The following is a 20565-nucleotide window of genomic DNA, read 5'->3' as shown; positions in this document are numbered from 1 at the left end:
TCACTGAACATCTGGACTGATATTTAATGTTTGGTCACTGAACATCTGGACTGATATTTAATGTTTGGTCACTGAACATCTGGACTGATGTTTAATGTTTGGTCACTGAACATCTGGACTGATGTTTAATGTTTGGTCTCTGAACATCTGGACTGATGTTTAATGTTTGGTCACTGAACATCTGGACTGATGTTTAATGTTTGGTCACTGAACATCTGGACTGATGTTTAATGTTTGGTCACTGAACATCTGGACTGATGTTTAATGTTTGGTCTCTGAACATCTGGACTGATGTTTAATGTTTGGTCACTGAACATCTGGACTGATGTTTAATGTTTGGTCACTGAACATCTGGACTGATGTTTAATGTTTGGTCACTGAACATCTGGACTGATGTTTAATGTTTGGTGACTGAACATCTGGACTGATGTTTAATGTTTGGTGACTGAACATCTGGACTGATGTTTAATGTTTGGTCACTGAACATCTGGACTGATGTTTAATGTTTGGTCACTGAACATCTGGACTGATGTTTAATGTTTGGTCACTGAACATCTGGACTGATGTTTAATGTTTGGTCACTGAACATCTGGACTGATGTTTAATGTTTGGTCACTGAACATCTGGACTGATGTTTAATGTTTGGTCACTGAACATCTGGACTGATGTTTAATGTTTGGTCACTGAACATCTGGACTGATGTTTAATGTTTGGCCACTGAACATCTGGACTGATGTTTAATGTTTGGCCACTGAACACCTGAACATCTTGGTCACTTCACATCTGGAACATCTGGAACATCTGGACTGATGTTTAATGTTTGGTCACTGAACATCTGGACTGATGTTTAATGTTTGGTGACTGAACATCTGGACTGATGTTTAATGTTTGGTCACTTCACATCTGGAACATCTTGGTCACTTCACATCTGGAACATCTGGACTGATGTTTAATGTTTGGTCACTGAACATCTGGAACATCTTGGTCACTTCACATCTGGAACATCTGGACTGATGTTTAATGTTTGTTTGTCTGCAGTCGTTCATGTATGGAGATTATATCGCCTACGACTTCTGGTTAGGAAAGGTTTACGACCTGACCAATCGAATCATCCTCAAGCTGTCCAATGGAGCCAGGTGAGTGAGTGAGTGAGTCAGTGAGTGAGTGAGTGAGTGTTTGTATATATTTATAGTGTGTGTGTATATATTTATAGTGTACGTGTCTGTGTGTGTGTTTGTATGTTTGTATGTATATATTTATAGTGTACGTGTCTATGTGTGTGTGTTTGTATGTATATATTTATATTGTTTGTGTGTGTGTGTGTGTGTGTGTTTGTATGTATATGTTTATAGTGTGTGTGTATATATTTATATTGTTTGTGTGTGTGTATTTGTATGTATATATTTATAGTGTATGTGTCTGTGTTTGTGTGTGTATTTGTATGTATATATTTATAGTGTATGTGTCTATGTGTCTGTGTGTGTGTATTTGTATGTATATATTTATAGTGTATGTGTCTATGTGTTTGTGTGTGTGTTTGTATGTATATATTTATAGTGTATGTGTATATGTGTTTGTGTGTGTGTTTGTATGTATATATTTATAGTGTATGTGTATATGTGTTTGTGTGTGTGTTTGTATGTATATATTTATAGTGTATGTGTCTATGTGTTTGTGTGTGTGTTTGTATGTATATATTTATAGTGTATGTGTATATGTGTTTGTGTGTGTTTGTATGTATATATTTATAGTGTATGTGTCTATGTGTTTGTGTTTGTATGTATATATTTATAGTGTATGTGTCTATGTGTTTGTGTGTGTGTTTGTATGTATATATTTATAGTGTATGTGTATATGTGTTTGTGTGTGTGTTTGTATGTATATATTTATAGTGTATGTGTATATGTGTTTGTGTGTGTGTTTGTATGTATATATTTATAGTGTATGTGTATATGTGTTTGTGTGTGTGTTTGTATGTATATATTTATATTGTATGTGTATATGTGTAATCCTGCAAGTTGTTCGCTCGTGTCCCTCCAGGTGCTCCATGAGTGTAGAAGACGGAGCCAAACTCTACGATGTGTGTCCACATGTCAGCGACTCTGTGAGTAGAACTTTTACTCTTGTTAGGTTGAGAAAGAGTTGATTGAAGTGAAGGAAGAGTTGATTGAAGTGAAGGAAGAGTTGATTGAAGTGAAGGAAGAGTTGATTGAAGTGAAGGAAGAGTTGATTGAAGTGAAGGAAGAGTTGATTGAAGTGAAGGAAGAGTTGAGTCAAGTGAAGGAAGAGTTGAGTCAATTGAAGGAAGAGTTGATTGAAGTGAAGGAAGAGTTGATTGAAGTGAAGGAAGAGTTGATTGAAGTGAAGGAAGAGTTGATTGAAGTGAAGGAAGAGTTGATTGAAGTGAAGGAAGAGTTGAGTCAAGTGAAGGAAGAGTTGAGTCAATTGAAGGAAGAGTTGATTGAAGTGAAGGAAGAGTTGATTGAAGTGAAGGAAGAGTTGAGTCAAGTGAAGGAAGAGTTGATTCAAGTGAAGGAAGAGTTGAGTCAAGTGAAGGAAGTTTTGAGTCAAGTGAAGGAAGAGTTGAGTCAAGTGAAGGAAGAGTTGAGTCAAGTGAAGGAAGAGTTGATTGAAGTGAAGGAAGAGTTGATTGAAGTGAAGGAAGAGTTGATTGAAGTGAAGGAAGAGTTGATTGAAGTGAAGGAAGAGTTGAGTCAAGTGAAGGAAGAGTTGAGTCAAGTGAAGGAAGAGTTGAGTCAAGTGAAGGAAGAGTTGAGTCAAGTGAAGGAAGAGTTGAGTCAAGTGAAGGAAGAGTTGAGTCAAGTGAAGGAAGAGTTGAGTCAAGTGAAGGAAGAGTTGAGTCAAGTGAAGGAAGAGTTGAGTCAAGTGAAGGAAGAGTTGAGTCAAGTGAAGAAAGAGTTGAGTCAAGTGAAGAAAGAGTTGAGTCAAGTGAAGAAAGAGTTGAGTCAAGTGAAGAAAGAGTTGAGTCAAGTGAAGAAAGAGTTGAGTCAAGTGAAGAAAGAGTTGAGTCAAGTGAAGAAAGAGTTGAGTCAAGTGAAGAAAGAGTTGAGTCAAGTGAAGGAAGAGTTGAGTCAAGTGAAGGAAGAGTTGAGTCAAGTGAAGGAAGAGTTGAGTCAAGTGAAGGAAGAGTTGAGTCAAGTGAAGGAAGAGTTGAGTCAAGTGAAGGAAGAGTTGAGTCAAGTGAAGGAAGAGTTGAGTCAAGTGAAGGAAGAGTTGAGTCAAGTGAAGGAAGAGTTGAGTCAAGTGAAGGAAGAGTTGAGTCAAGTGAAGAAAGAGTTGATTCAAGTTTCAAATATGACGTGCCTGAGTCACGACAACATGTTTAACACACGCGTGTGCTCAGGGTCTGTTCTTCGACGAGGCGTACGGGTTCTATCCGGGTCAGGTTCTGATCGGACCCGCCAAGGTCTTCTCCAACGTGCAGTGGCTGTCGGGCGTCAAGCCCGTGCTGTGCAGGAAGTGCAAGTTCCGGGTGGTGGTGGAAGAGGTACCACTGACCACTGACCGCTGCCGCCATGACCTTCGACTGACGACCTCTTGTGCCTCAGGTGAAGGTCGTGGAGCTGAAGGTCACGTGGATCACCAAGAGTTATTCTCCCAAAGGCTCGGACAGCGTCTTCCCTCCGGCGTCCACCATCGCTCAGGAGCACCTGTGCAGGTGCGTGACTGGACCGCAGATGACCGGACGCTGATTAATGCCATCATGTGATTGGTCAGGGTTCGGCGCCTGGGCTTCTACGACCACACGCAGCTGCAGCTCGGAGAACGAGCTCTTTACGTCGTGTCCGGGACCAGCGACGCGGCTCGGATCACCTGCGACGGATCAGAAGGAGGTCCGGCCCTGAGCGAGGACCCCATGACCCGGAAGGTAGGTCTTCGGTTTTTAACTCTTTTGAGTGTTTCTCACACCGTAGTTGGTGTGTGTGTGTGTGTGTGTGTGTGTGTGTGTGTGTGTGTGTGTGTGTGTGTGTGTGTGTGTGTGTGTGTGTGTGTGTGTGTGTGTGTGTGTGTGTGTGTGTGTGTGTGTGTGTGTGTGTGTGTGTGTGTGTCAGATGATTGAGTATTAATTTATAATGTTATCTTTTTTTTTATTGAAATCTTGTTTCTTTTTCTGAAATATTTGTAAATATATTTCAAAAATTTCAATATAGAATATTTTCAAAATGATTTAAACATTAAGAGTTTGATTTTTACAATAATTACAAAATAAATGTTATAAACTCAATATTCTTTAATTCATAGTATTTTTAATTCAATATAAATGTTGGTGTAAGAATCTCCAGACATTACTAGTGGATCTAAAGTGTGTTTCATCTGCAGTTGAAGAGGATCCTCAAGAAGGATCCAGTGAAGAAGACGGAGACACAAGGTACTGTTGTTGACACTGTTGTTGACACTGTTGTTGACACTGTTGTTGACGCTGATGTTGACACTGTTGTTGACACTGTTGTTGACGCTGTTGTTGACGCTGATGTTGACACTGTTGTTGACGCTGTTGTTGACACTGTTGTTGACACTGTTGTTGACACTGTTGTTGACACTGTTGTTGACGCTGATGTTGACACTGTTGTTGACACTGTTGTTGACACTGTTGTTGACGCTGTTGTTGACGCTGATGTTGACACTGTTGTTGACGCTGTTGTTGACACTGTTGTTGACACTGTTGTTGACACTGTTGTTGACGCTGATGTTGACACTGATGTTGACACTGTTGTTGACACTGATGTTGACACTGTTGTTGACACTGATGTTGACACTGTTGTTGACACTGTTGTTGACACTGATGTTGACACTGTTGTTGACACTGTTGTTGACGCTGTTGTTGACGCTGTTGTTGACGCTGATGTTGACACTGTTGTTGACACTGTTGTTGACACTGTTGTTGACGCTGTTGTTGACACTGATGTTGACACTGTTGTTGACGCTGTTGTTGACACTGTTGTTGACACTGTTGTTGACGCTGTTGTTGACGCTGATGTTGACGCTGATGTTGACACTGTTGTTGACACTGATGTTGACACTGTTGTTGACACTGATGTTGACACTGTTGTTGACACTGATGTTGACACTGATGTTGACACTGTTGTTGACACTGTTGTTGACACTGTTGTTGACACTGTTGTTGACACTGTTGTTGACACTGATGTTGACACTGATGTTGACACTGATGTTAACACTGATGTTAACACTGTTGTTGACACTGATGTTGACACTGTTGTTGACACTGATGTTAACACTGTTGTTGACACTGATGTTGACACTGATGTTGACACTGTTGTTGACACTGTTGTTGACACTGATGTTGACACTGATGTTGACACTGATGTTAACACTGATGTTAACACTGTTGTTGACACTGATGTTGACACTGTTGTTGACACTGTTGTTGACACTGTTGTTGACACTGATGTTGACACTGATGTTAACACTGATGTTGACACTGATGTTGACACTGATGTTGACACTGATGTTGACACTGTTGTTGACACTGTTGTTGACACTGTTGTTGACACTGTTGTTGACGCTGTTGTTGACGCTGTTGTTGACGCTGATGTTGACGCTGATGTTGACGCTGTTGTTGACGCTGATGTTGACGCTGTTGTTGACGCTGTTGTTGACGCTGTTGTTGACGCTGTTGTTGACGCTGATGTTGACGCTGATGTTGACGCTGATGTTGACGCTGATGTTGACGCTGATGTTGACACTGATGTTGACACTGTTGTTGACGCTGTTGTTGACGCTGTTGTTGACGCTGTTGTTGACGCTGTTGTTGACGCTGTTGTTGACGCTGATGTTGACGCTGATGTTGACGCTGATGTTGACACTGATGTTGACGCTGATGTTGACACTGATGTTGACACTGATGTTGACACTGATGTTGACACTGATGTTGACACTGTTGTTGACACTGTTGTTGACACTGTTGTTGACACTGTTGTTGACGCTGTTGTTGACGCTGTTGTTGACGCTGATGTTGACGCTGATGTTGACGCTGTTGTTGACGCTGATGTTGACGCTGTTGTTGACGCTGTTGTTGACGCTGTTGTTGACGCTGTTGTTGACGCTGATGTTGACGCTGATGTTGACGCTGATGTTGACGCTGATGTTGACGCTGATGTTGACGCTGATGTTGACACTGATGTTGACACTGTTGTTGACGCTGTTGTTGACGCTGTTGTTGACGCTGTTGTTGACGCTGTTGTTGACGCTGTTGTTGACGCTGATGTTGACGCTGATGTTGACGCTGATGTTGACACTGATGTTGACACTGTTGTTGACACTGATGTTGACACTGATGTTGACGCTGATGTTGACGCTGATGTTGACACTGATGTTGACACTGATGTTGACACTGATGTTGACACTGATGTTGACACTGTTGTTGACACTGTTGTTGACACTGTTGTTGACACTGATGTTGACACTGTTGTTGACACTGTTGTTGACACTGATGTTGACACTAATCACTAATCGTCGATTAATTAATCGATTAATCACCGTCAGCCTCGGATTAATAATAATAATGGCGTCGACGGAAGAATGTTCTGAAGCGTGTCCATGTGTCTCAGGCGAGTCCAGATCCGAGTCCAGACCGGATCACGCCGAGCCGTCGCATCCAAACGCCAACGGACCTCACGACTCGCCGCAGAACCTCTCGGACGACGGCGGCCATCTTGAACACCTGGACCCGGACGCCGACGACGAGGCGGCCGAGGACACGGACGACACCAGGTCCGGTTACGAAAAATGTCCAAAGTTTCAAGTCTGACCTCGACCTTCTCGCCCTCAGCTCCCTGACGTCCTCGGCGTCGTCCACGGCCTCGTCGGCGAGCGGCAGCGCCGCCCAGCGTAAGAAGAGCATCCCTCTGTCCATACGCAACCTGAAGAGGAAGCACAAGAAGAAGAGAACCAAGTTCTCACGCGAGTTCAAGCCTGGAGACAGGTGAGTCCGGAGCGCAGGTGTGGCTACAATATCTGTCCCCCCTACAATATCTGTCCCCCCTACAATATCTGTCCCTCCTACAATATCTGTCCCCCCTACAATATCTGTCTCCCTACAATATCGTCATCAATTATTTCTGAACTTGAATTTTTGTATTTCATAGTACAGTTGTGTATTATTATTAGTAAAACAGTTTCAGCCAATCAGTGGCTTCGTCACATGTAGCGCAGACACTTCCTGTTTGTGTCAAAGTCACATGATCGTCAGACCAGGAAATGAAAGAAAGTAATTATGTTGACGAAGATCGTCTTCTTGTCAATATAAATGTTTTATGAGGTAAAAAGTATCATGTAAACGTTCTGTTGACGTTTTTTTAACACATAAAACATTTTTAAGAGACGTTCGCATATGCAGCGAGTGATGTCATCACGATATTGTAGGGGGGACAGATATTGTAGGGGGGACAGATATTGTAGGGGGACAGATATTGTAGGGGGGACAGATATTGTAGGGGGACAGATATTGTAGGGGGACAGATATTGTAGGGGGGACAGATATTGTAGGGGGGACAGATATTGTAGGGGGGACAGATATTGTAGGGGGGACAGATATTGTAGGGGGGACAGATATTGTAGGGGGGACATATATTGTAGGGGGGACAGATATTGTAGGGGGGACAGATATTGTAGGGGGGACAGATATTGTAGGGGGACAGATATTGTAGGGGGAAAGATATTGTAGGGGGACAGATATTGTAGGGGGACAGATATTGTAGGGGGGACAGATATTGTAGGGGGACAGATATTGTAGGGGGACAGATATTGTAGGGGGGACAGATATTGTAGGGGGGACAGATATTGTAGGGGGGACAGATATTGTAGGGGGGACAGATATTGTAGGGGGGACAGATATTGTAGGGGGGACATATATTGTAGGGGGGACAGATATTGTAGGGGGGACAGATATTGTAGGGGGACAGATATTGTAGGGGGACAGATATTGTAGGGGGAAAGATATTGTAGGGGGGAAAGATATTGTAGGGGGGACAGATATTGTAGAGGGAAAGATATTGTAGGGGGAAAGATATTGTAGGGGGACAGATATTGTAGGGGGGACAGATATTGTAGGGGGACAGATATTGTAGGGGGGACAGATATTGTAGGGGGACAGATATTGTAGGGGGGACAGATATTGTAGGGGGACAGATATTGTAGGGGGGACAGATATTGTAGGGGGGACAGATATTGTAGGGGGACAGATATTGTAGGGGGAAAGATATTGTAGGGGGACAGATATTGTAGGGGGGACAGATATTGTAGGGGGGACAGATATTGTAGGGGGGACAGATATTGTAGGGGGGACAGATATTGTAGGGGGACAGATATTGTAGGGGGGACAGATATTGTAGGGGGGACAGATATTGTAGGGGGAAAGATATTGTAGGGGGGACAGATATTGTAGGGGGGGACAGATATTGTAGGGGGACAGATATTGTAGGGGGACAGATATTGTAGGGGGAAAGATATTGTAGGGGGGACAGATATTGTAGGGGGGACAGATATTGTAGGGGGGACAGATATTGTAGGGGGACAGATATTGTAGGGGGGACAGATATTGTAGGGGGGACAGATATTGTAGGGGGAAAGATATTGTAGGGGGGACAGATATTGTAGGGGGAAAGATATTGTAGGGGGGGACAGATATTGTAGGGGGAAAGATATTGTAGGGGGGGACAGATATTGTAGCTAAACCGTAAACATTTTTTTAAAATTTGAAACGTGATTCTCTGGTCGCAGGGTCGCGGTGGAGGTCGTGTGCACGAAGACGACGGCTGACGTCATGTGGAAGGACGGGCGCGTGGAGACGGGGATCCGATCCAACGACCTGATTCCCATCCAGCACCTGGACAACCACGAGTTCTGCCCCGGATACTTCGTCGTGGACAAGCGGCGTAAGCGAGCAAGAGAGTCGACTCACTGATCTTTGACTCACGAGTCACTGACCTTTGACTCACTGACCTTTGACTCACGAGTCACTGACCTTTGACTCACGAGTCACTGACCTTTGACTCACTGACCTTTTGACTCACTGACCTTTTGACTCACTGACCTTTGACTCACGAGTCACTGACCTTTGACTCACGAGTCACTGACCTTTGACTCACAAGTCACTGACCTTTGACTCACGGTTCTTTTGTCCCGAAGCTCAAGAGCTGCAGGATCCAGGCGTGTACGGCGTGATCCAGTCCGGCGACCACAGAGGCAGGACGTGTGTGGTCAAGTGGATCAAACTCAACTCCTCCGGCGACGACGTGGAGGTCAGTCTGAAGGTCGTGTCATCTGGAGGTCATGTGATCTGGAGGTCATGTCATGTGCTCCAGAGGTCATGTGATCATGTGATCTGGAGGTCGTGTGATCATGTGTTCTGGAGGTCGTGTGATCTGGAGGTCATGTGATCATGCATGTGTTCTGGAGGTCATGTTATCATGTGATCTGGAGGTCATGTTATCATGTGATCTGGAGGTCATGTTATCATGTGATCTGGAGGTCATGTGATCTGGAGGTCATGTCATGTGTTCCAGAGGCCATTTGATCATGTGATCCGGAGGTCATTTGATCATGTGATCTGGAGGTCATGTTATCATGTGATCTGGAGGTCATGTGTTCTGGAGGTCGTGTGATCATGTGATCTGGAGGTCATGTGTTCTGGAGGTCGTGTGATCATGTGATCTGGAGGTCATGTGTTCTGGAGGTCGTGTGATCATGTATGTGTTCTGGAGGTCATGTGATCATGTGATCTGGAGGTCATGTGTTCTGGAGGTCGTGTGATCATGTATGTGTTCTGGAAGTCATGTGATCTGGAGGTCATGTGTTCTGGAGGTCGTGTGATCATGTATGTGTTCTGGAGGTCATGTGATCATGTGATCTGGAGGTCATGTGTTCTGGAGGTCGTGTGATCATGTATGTGTTCTGGAAGTCATGTGATCATGTGATCTGGAGGTCGTGTGATCATGTATGTGTTCTGGAGGTCATGTGATCATGTGATCTGGAGGTCGTGTGATCATGTATGTGTTCTGGAAGTCATGTGATCATGTGATCTGGAGGTCGTGTGATCATGTATGTGTTCTGGAGGTCATGTGATCATGTGATCCGGAGGTCATGCAGGAACGCTGGTCTTTCCTCTGCAGGTTCTGGGTCTGGAGGAGGACGTGAGCGTCTACGACATCGCGGATCATCCCGACTTCCACTTCAGAACCACCGACATCGTGATCCGGATCTGGAACTCTGAGGGCGGAGAGAACGAGTGCGAGAACGACGTGAGTTTCTTTATTTACAGGAAGTCAATCATTTATTCATCATTTCTTCAACATTATCTATTCATTTACATAACCTGCAGACCTCCGTGGGTCAGGTGTGCCGGGTGGACGTGAGCAGTAAGGTGGAGGTGGTCTGGGCCGACAACTCCAAGACCATCGTGCTCCCTCAGGTAAGAACCACCTCAGAGGTGCGAGGACACGCCCCCTGACGCTGTGACACGCCCCCTGACGCTGTGACACGCCCCCTGATGACGTCATGCAGCACCTGTACAACGTGGAGTCGGAGATGGAGGAGACGGAGTACGACTCGGTGGAGGACACCAGCAGTGGTCTGTCCACGGAGGAGTGGGAGGACGAGAGCGACAGCTGGGAGACGGACAACGGCGTCAACACCGAGGACGACGCGCTGGTCAACGCCGCCGAGACGGCCACGCCCACCGACGCCTGCGCCTTCATCATCCCGCCAGAGGAGGGCGGCAGAGCGCAGGAGGAGGCGCAGTCCGGAGGAGAAGGAGGTGAAGATGACGTCAGATCTTTAAACGAATGAAAAGATGAAAAATAGAAGAAAACCGTTGCTATGGCAACTAACTCGGTCAAACTAAATAATAATAATAATAGTTTCTTTAATAAATGCTACGATACTGAGGTAATACTTTCTTTAACAAATACTACGATACTGAGGTAATACTTTCTTTAATAAATGCTACGATACTGAGGTAATACTTTCTTTAACAAATACTACGATACTGAGGTAATACTTTCTTTAACAAATACTACGATACTGAGGTAATACTTTCTTTAATAAATGCTAAGATACTGAGGTAATACTTTCTTTAATAAATGCTAAGATACTGAGGTAATACTTTCTTTAATAAATGCTACGATACTGAGGTAATACTTTCTTTAATAAATGCTATGATACTGAGGTAATACTTTCTTTAATAAATGCTACGATACTGAGGTAATACTTTCTTTAATAAATGCTACGATACTGAGGTAATACTTTCTTTAACAAATGCTACGATACTGAGGTAATACTTTCTTTAACAAATACTACGATACTGAGGCAATACTTTCTTTAATAAATGCTACGATACTGAGGTAATACTTTCTTTAACAAATACTACGATACTGAGGTAATACTTTCTTTAACAAATACTACGATACTGAGGTAATACTTTCTTTAACAAATACTACGATACTGAGGTAATACTTTCTTTAATAAATGCTAAGATACTGAGGTAATACTTTCTTTAATAAATGCTAAGATACTGAGGTAATACTTTCTTTAATAAATGCTACGATACTGAGGTAATACTTTCTTTAATAAATGCTATGATACTGAGGTAATACTTTCTTTAATAAATGCTACGATACTGAGGTAATACTTTCTTTAATAAATGCTACGATACTGAGGTAATACTTTCTTTAACAAATGCTACGATACTGAGGTAATACTTTCTTTAACAAATACTACGATACTGAGGCAATACTTTCTTTAACAAATGCTACGATACTGAGGTAATACTTTCTTTAATAAATGCTACGATACTGAGGTAATACTTTCTTTAACAAATGCTACGATACTGAGGTAATACTTTCTTTAATAAATGCTACGATACTGAGGTAATACTTTCTTTAACAAATACTACGATACTGAGGTAATACTTTCTTTAATAAATGCTACGATACTGAGGTAATACTTTCTTTAATAAATGCTACGATACCGAGGTTAATACTTTCTTTAATAAATGCTATGATACTGAGCTAATACTTTCTTTAATAAATGCTACGATACTGAGGTAATACTTTCTTTAATAAATGCTACGATACTGAGGTAATACTTTCTTTAATAAAAGCTACGATACTGAGGTAATACTTTCTTTAATAAATGCTACGATACTGAGGTAATACTTTCTTTAATAAATGCTACGATACTGAGGTAATACTTTCTTTAATAAATGCTACGATACTGAGGTAATACTTTCTTTAACAAATGCTACGATACTGAGGTAATACTTTCTTTAAAAAAAGCTACGATACTGAGGTAATACTTTCTTTAATAAATGCTACGATACTGAGGTAATACTTTCTTTAACAAATACTACGATACTGAGGTAATACTTTCTTTAATAAATGCTACGATACTGAGGTAATACTTTCTTTAACAAATACTACGATACTGAGGTAATACTTTCTTTAACAAATACTACGATACTGAGGTAATACTTTCTTTAACAAATACTACGATACTGAGGTAATACTTTCTTTAATAAATGCTACGATACTGAGGTAATACTTTCTTTAACAAATGCTACGATACTGAGGTAATACTTTCTTTAAAAAAAGCTACGATACTGAGGTAATACTTTCTTTAATAAATGCTACGATATTGAGGTAATACTTTCTTTAACAAATGCTACGATACTGAGGTAATACTTTCTTTAAAAAAAGCTACGATACTGAGGTAATACTTTCTTTAACAAATGCTACGATACTGAGGTAATACTTTCTTTAAAAAAAGCTACGATACTGAGGTAATACTTTCTTTAATAAATGCTACGATACTGAGGTAATACTTTCTTTAATAAATGCTACGATACTGAGGTAATACTTTCTTTAATAAATGCTACGATACTGAGGTAATACTTTCTTTAACAAATACTACGATACTGAGGTAATACTTTCTTTAACAAATACTACGATACTGAGGTAATACTTTCTTTAATAAATGCTACGATATTGAGGTAATACTTTCTTTAATAAATACTACGATACTGAGGTAATACTTTCTTTAATAAATGCTACGATATTGAGGTAATACTTTCTTTAACAAATACTACTGAGAAAGTTAATAACATTTTCCTCAAATATCTGAAGCTGAAAAGATCTGAAATTAAATGTTGGATTTAACATTTCAAATGTTGAAACTTTAAATTAAAAAAAATATTTTTTTTTAAATAATTTGATTAAAAAAGTACTTGATCTTCTACTTAAATAACTCGAAAATACATTTTCTTCTACATTTTATATTTATTTTTTAGTCTTTTAAATTCAATATATAAATGTTATATTCGAGTCACCAAACAAACCAACAGAGCTCAGATAAATGGATTTCATTTCAATAATGGATTTAAAGATTTTACTTTGGAAACTGAAACCCTTGATTGAAAAGGTTCTCTTCCATACGTTCTCTGCCCTCGAGCAACGGTTCCGTCACTGAACCCGACACTCTGTCCACAGCCAGCACTCAGGGCGAGAACATCAACGGAGCCGAGACCCTCAGCAGGGACGGCTCCTCCCGAGCGTTCCGGGAGCTGAAGGAGGCGCTGAAGATCCTGGAGAGCCTGAAGAACATGACGGTGGAGCAGCTGTGGTACGGAGGTCTGCCCACCTCGCCCACCTGCCCCGAGCCCGCCTCCAGCGCGGCGCCCGCCGCCCTCACGCCGGCGCCCGCCGAGAAGCCCACCAAGGAGAAGCGCTTCCTGGACGACATCAAGAAGCTGCAGGAGAACCTGAGGAAGACGCTGGACAACGTGGCCATCGTGGAGGAGGAGAAGATGGAGGCCGGCGGCGCCGCCGCAGAGGTGGGTGCCGAGACGCCGGCGCCGCCCTCGGAGCTTCATGCGTCTGTCACGCCGCAGGAGGGGAGCGAGGATCAGCCGGAGGCGAGGACGCCGTCGGCCGGACAAGAGTGGACCAGTGACGTCCTCAGCGACACACCTGTGCTGTGTCAGCAGAGCGGAGGGAGGCCTGGAGTCACCTTCACCAGCGCCAGAGGAGAGGTTTTCTCTGTGCTGGAGGCATCTCCAGGTGAGTGAGAGGTTTTCTCTGTACTGGAGTCTTCTCCAGGTGAGTGAGAGGTTTTCTCTGTACTGGAGTCTTCTCCAGGTGAGTGAGAGGTTTTCTCTGTACTGGAGTCTTCTCCAGGTGAGTGAGAGGTTTTCTCTGTACTGGAGTCTTCTCCAGGTGAGTGAGAGGTTTTCTCTGTACTGGAGTCTTCTCCAGGTGAGTGAGAGGTTTTCTCTGTACTGGAGTCTTCTCCAGGTGAGTGAGAGGTTTTCTCTGTACTGGAGTCTTCTCCAGGTGAGTGAGAGGTTTTCTCTGTACTGGAGTCTTCTCCAGGTGAGTGAGAGGTTTTCTCTGTACTGGAGTCTTCTCCAGGTGAGTGAGAGGTTTTCTCTGTACTGGAGTCTTCTCCAGGTGAGTGAGAGGTTTTCTCTGTACTGGAGTCTTCTCCAGGTGAGTGAGAGGTTTTCTCTGTACTGGAGTCTTCTCCAGGTGAGTGAGAGGTTTTCTCAGACACTCACTCCTTCAGGAAGTGACATCACTGTTTCCTCCTCAGACACTCACTCCTTCAGGAAGTGATGTCACTGTTTCCTCCTCAGACACTCACTCCTTCAGGAAGTGATGTCACCGTTTCCTCCTCAGACACTCACTCCTTCAGGAAGTGATGTCACTGTTTCCTCCTCAGACACTCACTCCTTCAGGAAGTGACGTCACTGTTTCCTCCTCAGACACTCACTCCTTCAGGAAGTGACGTCACTGTTTCCTCCTCAGACACTCACTCCTTCAGGAAGTGATGTCACTGTTTCCTCCTCAGACACTCACTCCTTCAGGAAGTGACATCACTGTTTCCTCCTCAGACACTCACTCCTTCAGGAAGTGATGTCACTGTTTCCTCCTCAGACACTCACTCCTTCAGGAAGTGATGTCACCGTTTCCTCCTCAGACACTCACTCCTTCAGGAAGTGACATCACTGTTTCCTCCTCAGACACTCACTCCTTCAGGAAGTGACATCACTGTTTCCTCCTCAGACACTCACTCCTTCAGGAAGTGACATCACTGTTTCCTCCTCAGACACTCACTCCTTCAGGAAGTGACGTCACTGTTTCCTCCTCAGACACTCACTCCTTCAGGAAGTGACGTCACTGTTTCCTCCTCAGACACTCACTCCTTCAAGAAGTGATGTCACTGTTTCCTCCTCAGACACTCACTCCTTCAGGAAGTGACATCACTGTTTCCTCCTCAGACACTCACTCCTTCAGGAAGTGACGTCACTGTTTCCTCCTCAGACACTCACTCCTTCAGGAAGTGACATCACTGTTTCCTCCTCAGACACTCACTCCTTCAGGAAGTGACATCACTGTTTCCTCCTCAGACACTCACTCCTTCAGGAAGTGACGTCACTGTTTCCTCCTCAGACACTCACTCCTTCAGGAAGTGACGTCACTGTTTCCTCCTCAGACACTCACTCCTTCAGGAAGTGACGTCACTGTTTCCTCCTCAGACACTCACTCCTTCAAGAAGATGGACTTCCAGCCGGCCGAGGCGAGGAAGTTCTTCAGCACCGTGAGGAAGGAGATGGCTCTGCTGGCCACGTCGCTGCCGGACGGCATCATGGTCAAGACCTTCGAGGACCGCATGGTCAGAGGTTAGACTCCCAGGTGTGCGTTCAGTGCCGTAACTCTCTGTGGCTGCAGGACCTGCTGTCGGCGCTGATCAAAGGTCCGACCCGGACCCCCTACGAGGACGGTCTGTTCCTGTTCGACGTGCTGCTGCCCAACATCTACCCCGCGGTGCCGCCGCTGTTCCGCTACCTGTCGCAGTGCAGCGGACGCTTGAACCCCAACCTGTACGACAACGGGAAGGTGTGCGTCTCACTGTTGGGAACATGGATTGGAAAGGTTAGTGTCACTCGTTCACCTGCTCACTCTTTCACTCTTACACTCACTCTTTCATTCACTCACTCTTTCATTCACTCACTCTTTCACTCTTACACTCACTCTTTCATTCACTCACTCTTTCACTCTTACACTCAATCTTTCACTCTTACACTCACTCTTTCATTCACTCACTCTTTCATTCACTCACTCTTTCACTCTTACACTCACTCTTTCATTCACTCACTCTTTCATTCACTCACTCTTTCACTCTTACACTCACTCTTTCATTCACTCACTCTTTCACTCTTACACTCACTCTTTCACTCTTACACTCACTCTTTCATTCACTCACTCTTTCATTCACTCACTCTTTCATTCACTCACTCTTTCATTCACTCACTCTTTCACTCTTACACTCACTCTTTCATTCACTCACTCTTTCACTCTTACACTCAATCTTTCACTCTTACACTCACTCTTTCATTCACTCACTCTTTCATTCACTCACTCTTTCACTCTTACACTCACTCTTTCATTCACTCACTCTTTCATTCACTCACTCTTTCACTCTTTCACTCTTACACTCACTCACTCTTTCACTCTTTCATTCACTCACTCTTTCACTCTTACACTCAATCTTTCACTCTTACACTCACTCTTTCATTCACTCACTCTTTCATTCACTCACTCTTTCACTCTTTCACTCACTCACTCTTTCATTCACTCACTCTTTCATTCACTCACTCTTTCACTCACTCACTCTTTTACTCACTCACTCTTTAACTCACTCACTCACTCTTTCACTCACTCACTCTTTCATTCACTCACTCACTCACTCTTTCACTCACTCACTCACTCACTCACTCACTCACTCTTTCACTCACTCACTCACTCTTTCACTCACTCACTCTTTCATTCACTCACTCACTCACTCTTTCACTCACTCACTCACTCACTCACTCTTTCACTCACTCACTCTTTCACTCACTCACTCACTCACTCTTTCACTCACTCACTCACTCACTCTTTCACTCACTCACTCTTTCACTCACTCACTCACTCACTCTTTCACTCACTCACTCACTCACTCTTTCACTCACTCACTCTTTCACTCACTCACTCTCTCTTTCACTTCAGTGACTTCCTCATAGTTATTATTATTTTAAATGTGTTTACAGGGAACTGAGAGATGGACCAGCAAGTCCAGCCTGTTACAAGTTCTTATCTCTATACAAGGTACACACACACACACACACACACACACACACACACACACACACACACACACACACACACACACACACACACACACATTAAAACACACACACACACACATTAAAACACACACACACACACGCATTAAAACACACACGCACACACATTAAAACACACACGCACACACACGCACACATTAAAACACACACTAAAACACACACACACGCACACATTAAAACACACACACACGCACACATTAACACACACACGCACACATTAAAACACACACTAAAACACACACACACACACACTAAAACACACACACACACAGAATTGTTGTTTATTTCCTACAAATGTTTTCAAACACAAACTAAACACAGGATTGTTTTGTGATTTGAATAATTTACGACTAGAAACAACAAAATAAACAAATGTGATGAATATTAATATAAAACTTTACATCGTTTGCTTATAAAACAGTGAATTATAAATAAAGTTAAACTAAATCAAGTTAAATAAATATGTTTTAATCTAAATAAATCTCACTGACCTGCAGTAACTGTTTCACACCAGCAGGGGGCAGAGTTGGAACCATTAACGTGAAACGATAGAAATTCAACTTATTTATCGCAAGATTTAATTTAACGTTTTAAATGTTGAAACTTGACATAATCTAAACTCAAATTGAATGTTTATATTTCTTCAATAATTTGTATATCAAACATTCTTGTGAATATTTTTTCAAAATGAATAAATTAAACGTAGAAATTCTCATTTTAATAATAAACACGTGTTATTTAAATGTGTTATCTTTTAAATTCAATGTAAAGTCGTTGTTGTAAAAACTTCTGATTTAACGTTTTCTATTTGATTGACGTCTTCAAACTGTTGATCCTCGGCCTCTGATTGGCCGCCGCGGTCATGTGCTCAGGTCTGATCCTGGTCAACGAGCCGTACTACAACGAGGCGGGCTTCGACAGCGACCGCGGCCTGCAGGAGGGCTACGAGAACAGCCGCTGCTACAACGAGATGGCGCTGATCAAGATGGTCCAGTCCATGACCACGCTGCTGCGCCACCCGGTGCACGTGTTCACGCAGGAGATCCACGAGCACTTCCTGTCCAGCGGCTGGCGTCTGGTCCACCGGCTGGAGGTCTGGCTGGAGCTGCACGAGGCGTCCGAGAAGAACCGCCTGCGGACCCGCGGCGCCCGGTCCGTCTCCGTGGAGACGCTGGACGAGGAGACGCCGGTCCTGGGCTCGGCGCCCGCCGCACACAGCAGTCCCGGCAAGCCGGCGGCGGGCGTGATGGACCTGGAGGACTCGGGTCTGAGCCCGTCCACCACGGGGGGGCAGGACCTCCAGACCTCGGACTCTGAGGGGCCGCGCTCGGGCGCCGTGGGCGGGGCCTCCGGCGGCGCCACGCCGGACTCGTCGGCCGAGGCGGCGGCGGCGAGCCAGCAGGCGGTGCGCCCCAAGAAGCGGCGGAAGAGCTACCGCAGCTTCCTGCCCGAGGGGAGCGGGTACCCCGACATCGGCTTCCCGCTCTTCCCGCTGTCCAAGGGCTTCGTGAAGAGCGTGCGCGGCGTCCTGCTGCAGTACCGCGCCGCGCTCGCCGCCGCCGCCATCCCCGACCGCCCCGAGTGAGCCGCCACTTCCTGTTCCTCACTCATGCACTGCCCCAGGACTCCGCCCACTTCCTGCCGCCATTTTGAAGCCACCACAGGATCCGCATCAGTGCCATGAACCCTGACCTCGATGACGTCACTGATGATGACATCATCAGAAAAGCAGTTTACGACTTCTCATACACGCATAGACTCACAAATACACACACACACCCATGTATATGCACGCACACACACACGCACACACACACACACACGTGTACACACGCGTACACGCGTACACACGCATACATTCATGTACACACACATAGACACAAATGTACACAAACCCACACACGCAGGAACACAAACGCACACCCATATATACACACACGCACACATGTATGCATGTACACACACATGGACACAAATGTAAACAAACTCGCGCCCCTTTATACACACACACAGACACAAATGTACACAAACACACACCCATGTATACACACACATACGCATACATGCATGTACACACAGAGACACAAATGTACACACAAATGTAAACGCACACACAAATGTAAACGCACACATAGCAGACACGGGAACACACGAGTACATTCATGTACACACACAGACATGCATGAACACAAACACACACCCATTTATACACACACATATACACATACACACACAGACACAAATGTACACAAACACACACCCATTTATACACACACATACGCATACATGCATGTACACACAGAGGCAAAAATGAACACACAAATGTAAATGCACACATAGCAGACACACGAGTAAATTCATGTACACACACAGAGACATGCAGGAACACAAACACACACCCATGTATACACACACATATACACGCACACATGTAGGCATGTACACACAAATGTAAACGCACACATAGCAGACACACGAGTACATTCATGTACACACACAGAGACATGCAGGAACACAAACACACACCCATTTATACACACACATATACACGCACACATGCATGCATGTACACACAAATGTAAACGCACACATAGCAGACACGTGTACACACAAGTACATTCATGTAAACACACAGAGACACAAACGTACACAAACCCACACCCCTGTACACACACACACAAATGTACACACACACACACAAATGTACACACACACAAATGTACACACACACACACTGAATGTCAACTGCCAACACAGCTTCACGACTAAAGTCACGTGTGAGTCGAGAGTCGTGGTTCTGACCCGAAGACTCGTCTCTGGACGTGTTGCCTTAACTGGACGATCACGTGACCCGTTTCCATGACGACGGTTCCAACACAACACAACCTTCGCTCGTCCATCCGGCGGTTCTGGTTCCGGCGAGACCCGCGGTCCGAACGGAACCATCTTTGTTTACTTTTTTTAAACGGACGAGACACTCTTTGGTTCTGATCCGAGAACCTTCTGGTTTTACTTGAACGTTGAAGTGTTTTCCACACGCGTGTTCCTCGTCTTCCTCGGACCTCGACCCGCGCCGGCGGTTCTGAAGCCTTCTGTCGGGATGAAGGTTCCGAGCATGTGTCGCCTTCATCCTCCTCACGCCGCCGTTCGTGGCGACGCTCCTGCTTCTTGTCTGTGGAGAAAGATGTGGATCCAGAACCAGAACCAGGTTCTGGACGCATGCGACGGAACGATGTCATCATCACAGTGGCCTGTCGTCGACACGGAACTAATAAAGTTATGATTTGTAGCCTGAGCTTTGTACAGTTAAATTATATCCACTTGAATAAAAGGATCGACTTGAA

The 20565-nt window shown here is 44.2% G+C and overlaps 1 protein-coding gene across 3 annotated transcripts in view; it reads left to right on the top strand.

Annotated features, from left to right (window-relative positions):
• Window positions 1-20565, top strand: part of ube2o (ubiquitin-conjugating enzyme E2O) — a 34183-nt gene extending 13618 nt beyond the window's left edge. The window contains exons 5-23 of one of the 3 annotated variants that reach the window (XR_015710757.1): window positions 1039-1136; window positions 2041-2104; window positions 3365-3508; window positions 3570-3679; window positions 3739-3889; window positions 4342-4390; window positions 6591-6753; window positions 6812-6964; window positions 8761-8915; window positions 9169-9281; window positions 10152-10280; window positions 10361-10450; window positions 10543-10795; window positions 13524-14093; window positions 15572-15708; window positions 15765-15968; window positions 17126-17183; window positions 18094-19572; window positions 19692-20565. Coding sequence is in view for 2 of the 3 variants with exons in the window: in XM_087787206.1 (XP_087643332.1) it covers window positions 1039-1136; window positions 2041-2104; window positions 3365-3508; window positions 3570-3679; window positions 3739-3889; window positions 4342-4390; window positions 6591-6753; window positions 6812-6964; window positions 8761-8915; window positions 9169-9281; window positions 10152-10280; window positions 10361-10450; window positions 10543-10795; window positions 13524-14093; window positions 15572-15708; window positions 15765-15968; window positions 17126-17183; window positions 18094-18806 (3354 nt within the window). In the remaining variant the exon portion in view is untranslated. Of the gene's footprint in view, window positions 1-1038; window positions 1137-2040; window positions 2105-3364; window positions 3509-3569; window positions 3680-3738; window positions 3890-4341; window positions 4391-6590; window positions 6754-6811; window positions 6965-8760; window positions 8916-9168; window positions 9282-10151; window positions 10281-10360; window positions 10451-10542; window positions 10796-13523; window positions 14094-15571; window positions 15709-15764; window positions 15969-17125; window positions 17184-18093 lie in introns of all 3 variants that reach the window. The other 2 variants (XM_087787218.1, XM_087787206.1) reach the window with 2 other exon arrangements.

The sequence above is a fragment of the Callionymus lyra genome, chromosome 1 (genome assembly GCF_982586985.1).
Source record: "Callionymus lyra chromosome 1, fCalLyr1.hap1.1, whole genome shotgun sequence".
Classification (NCBI taxonomy): Eukaryota; Metazoa; Chordata; class Actinopteri; order Syngnathiformes; family Callionymidae; genus Callionymus; species Callionymus lyra.
This window is presented reverse-complemented; position numbering and strand designations above follow the sequence as displayed.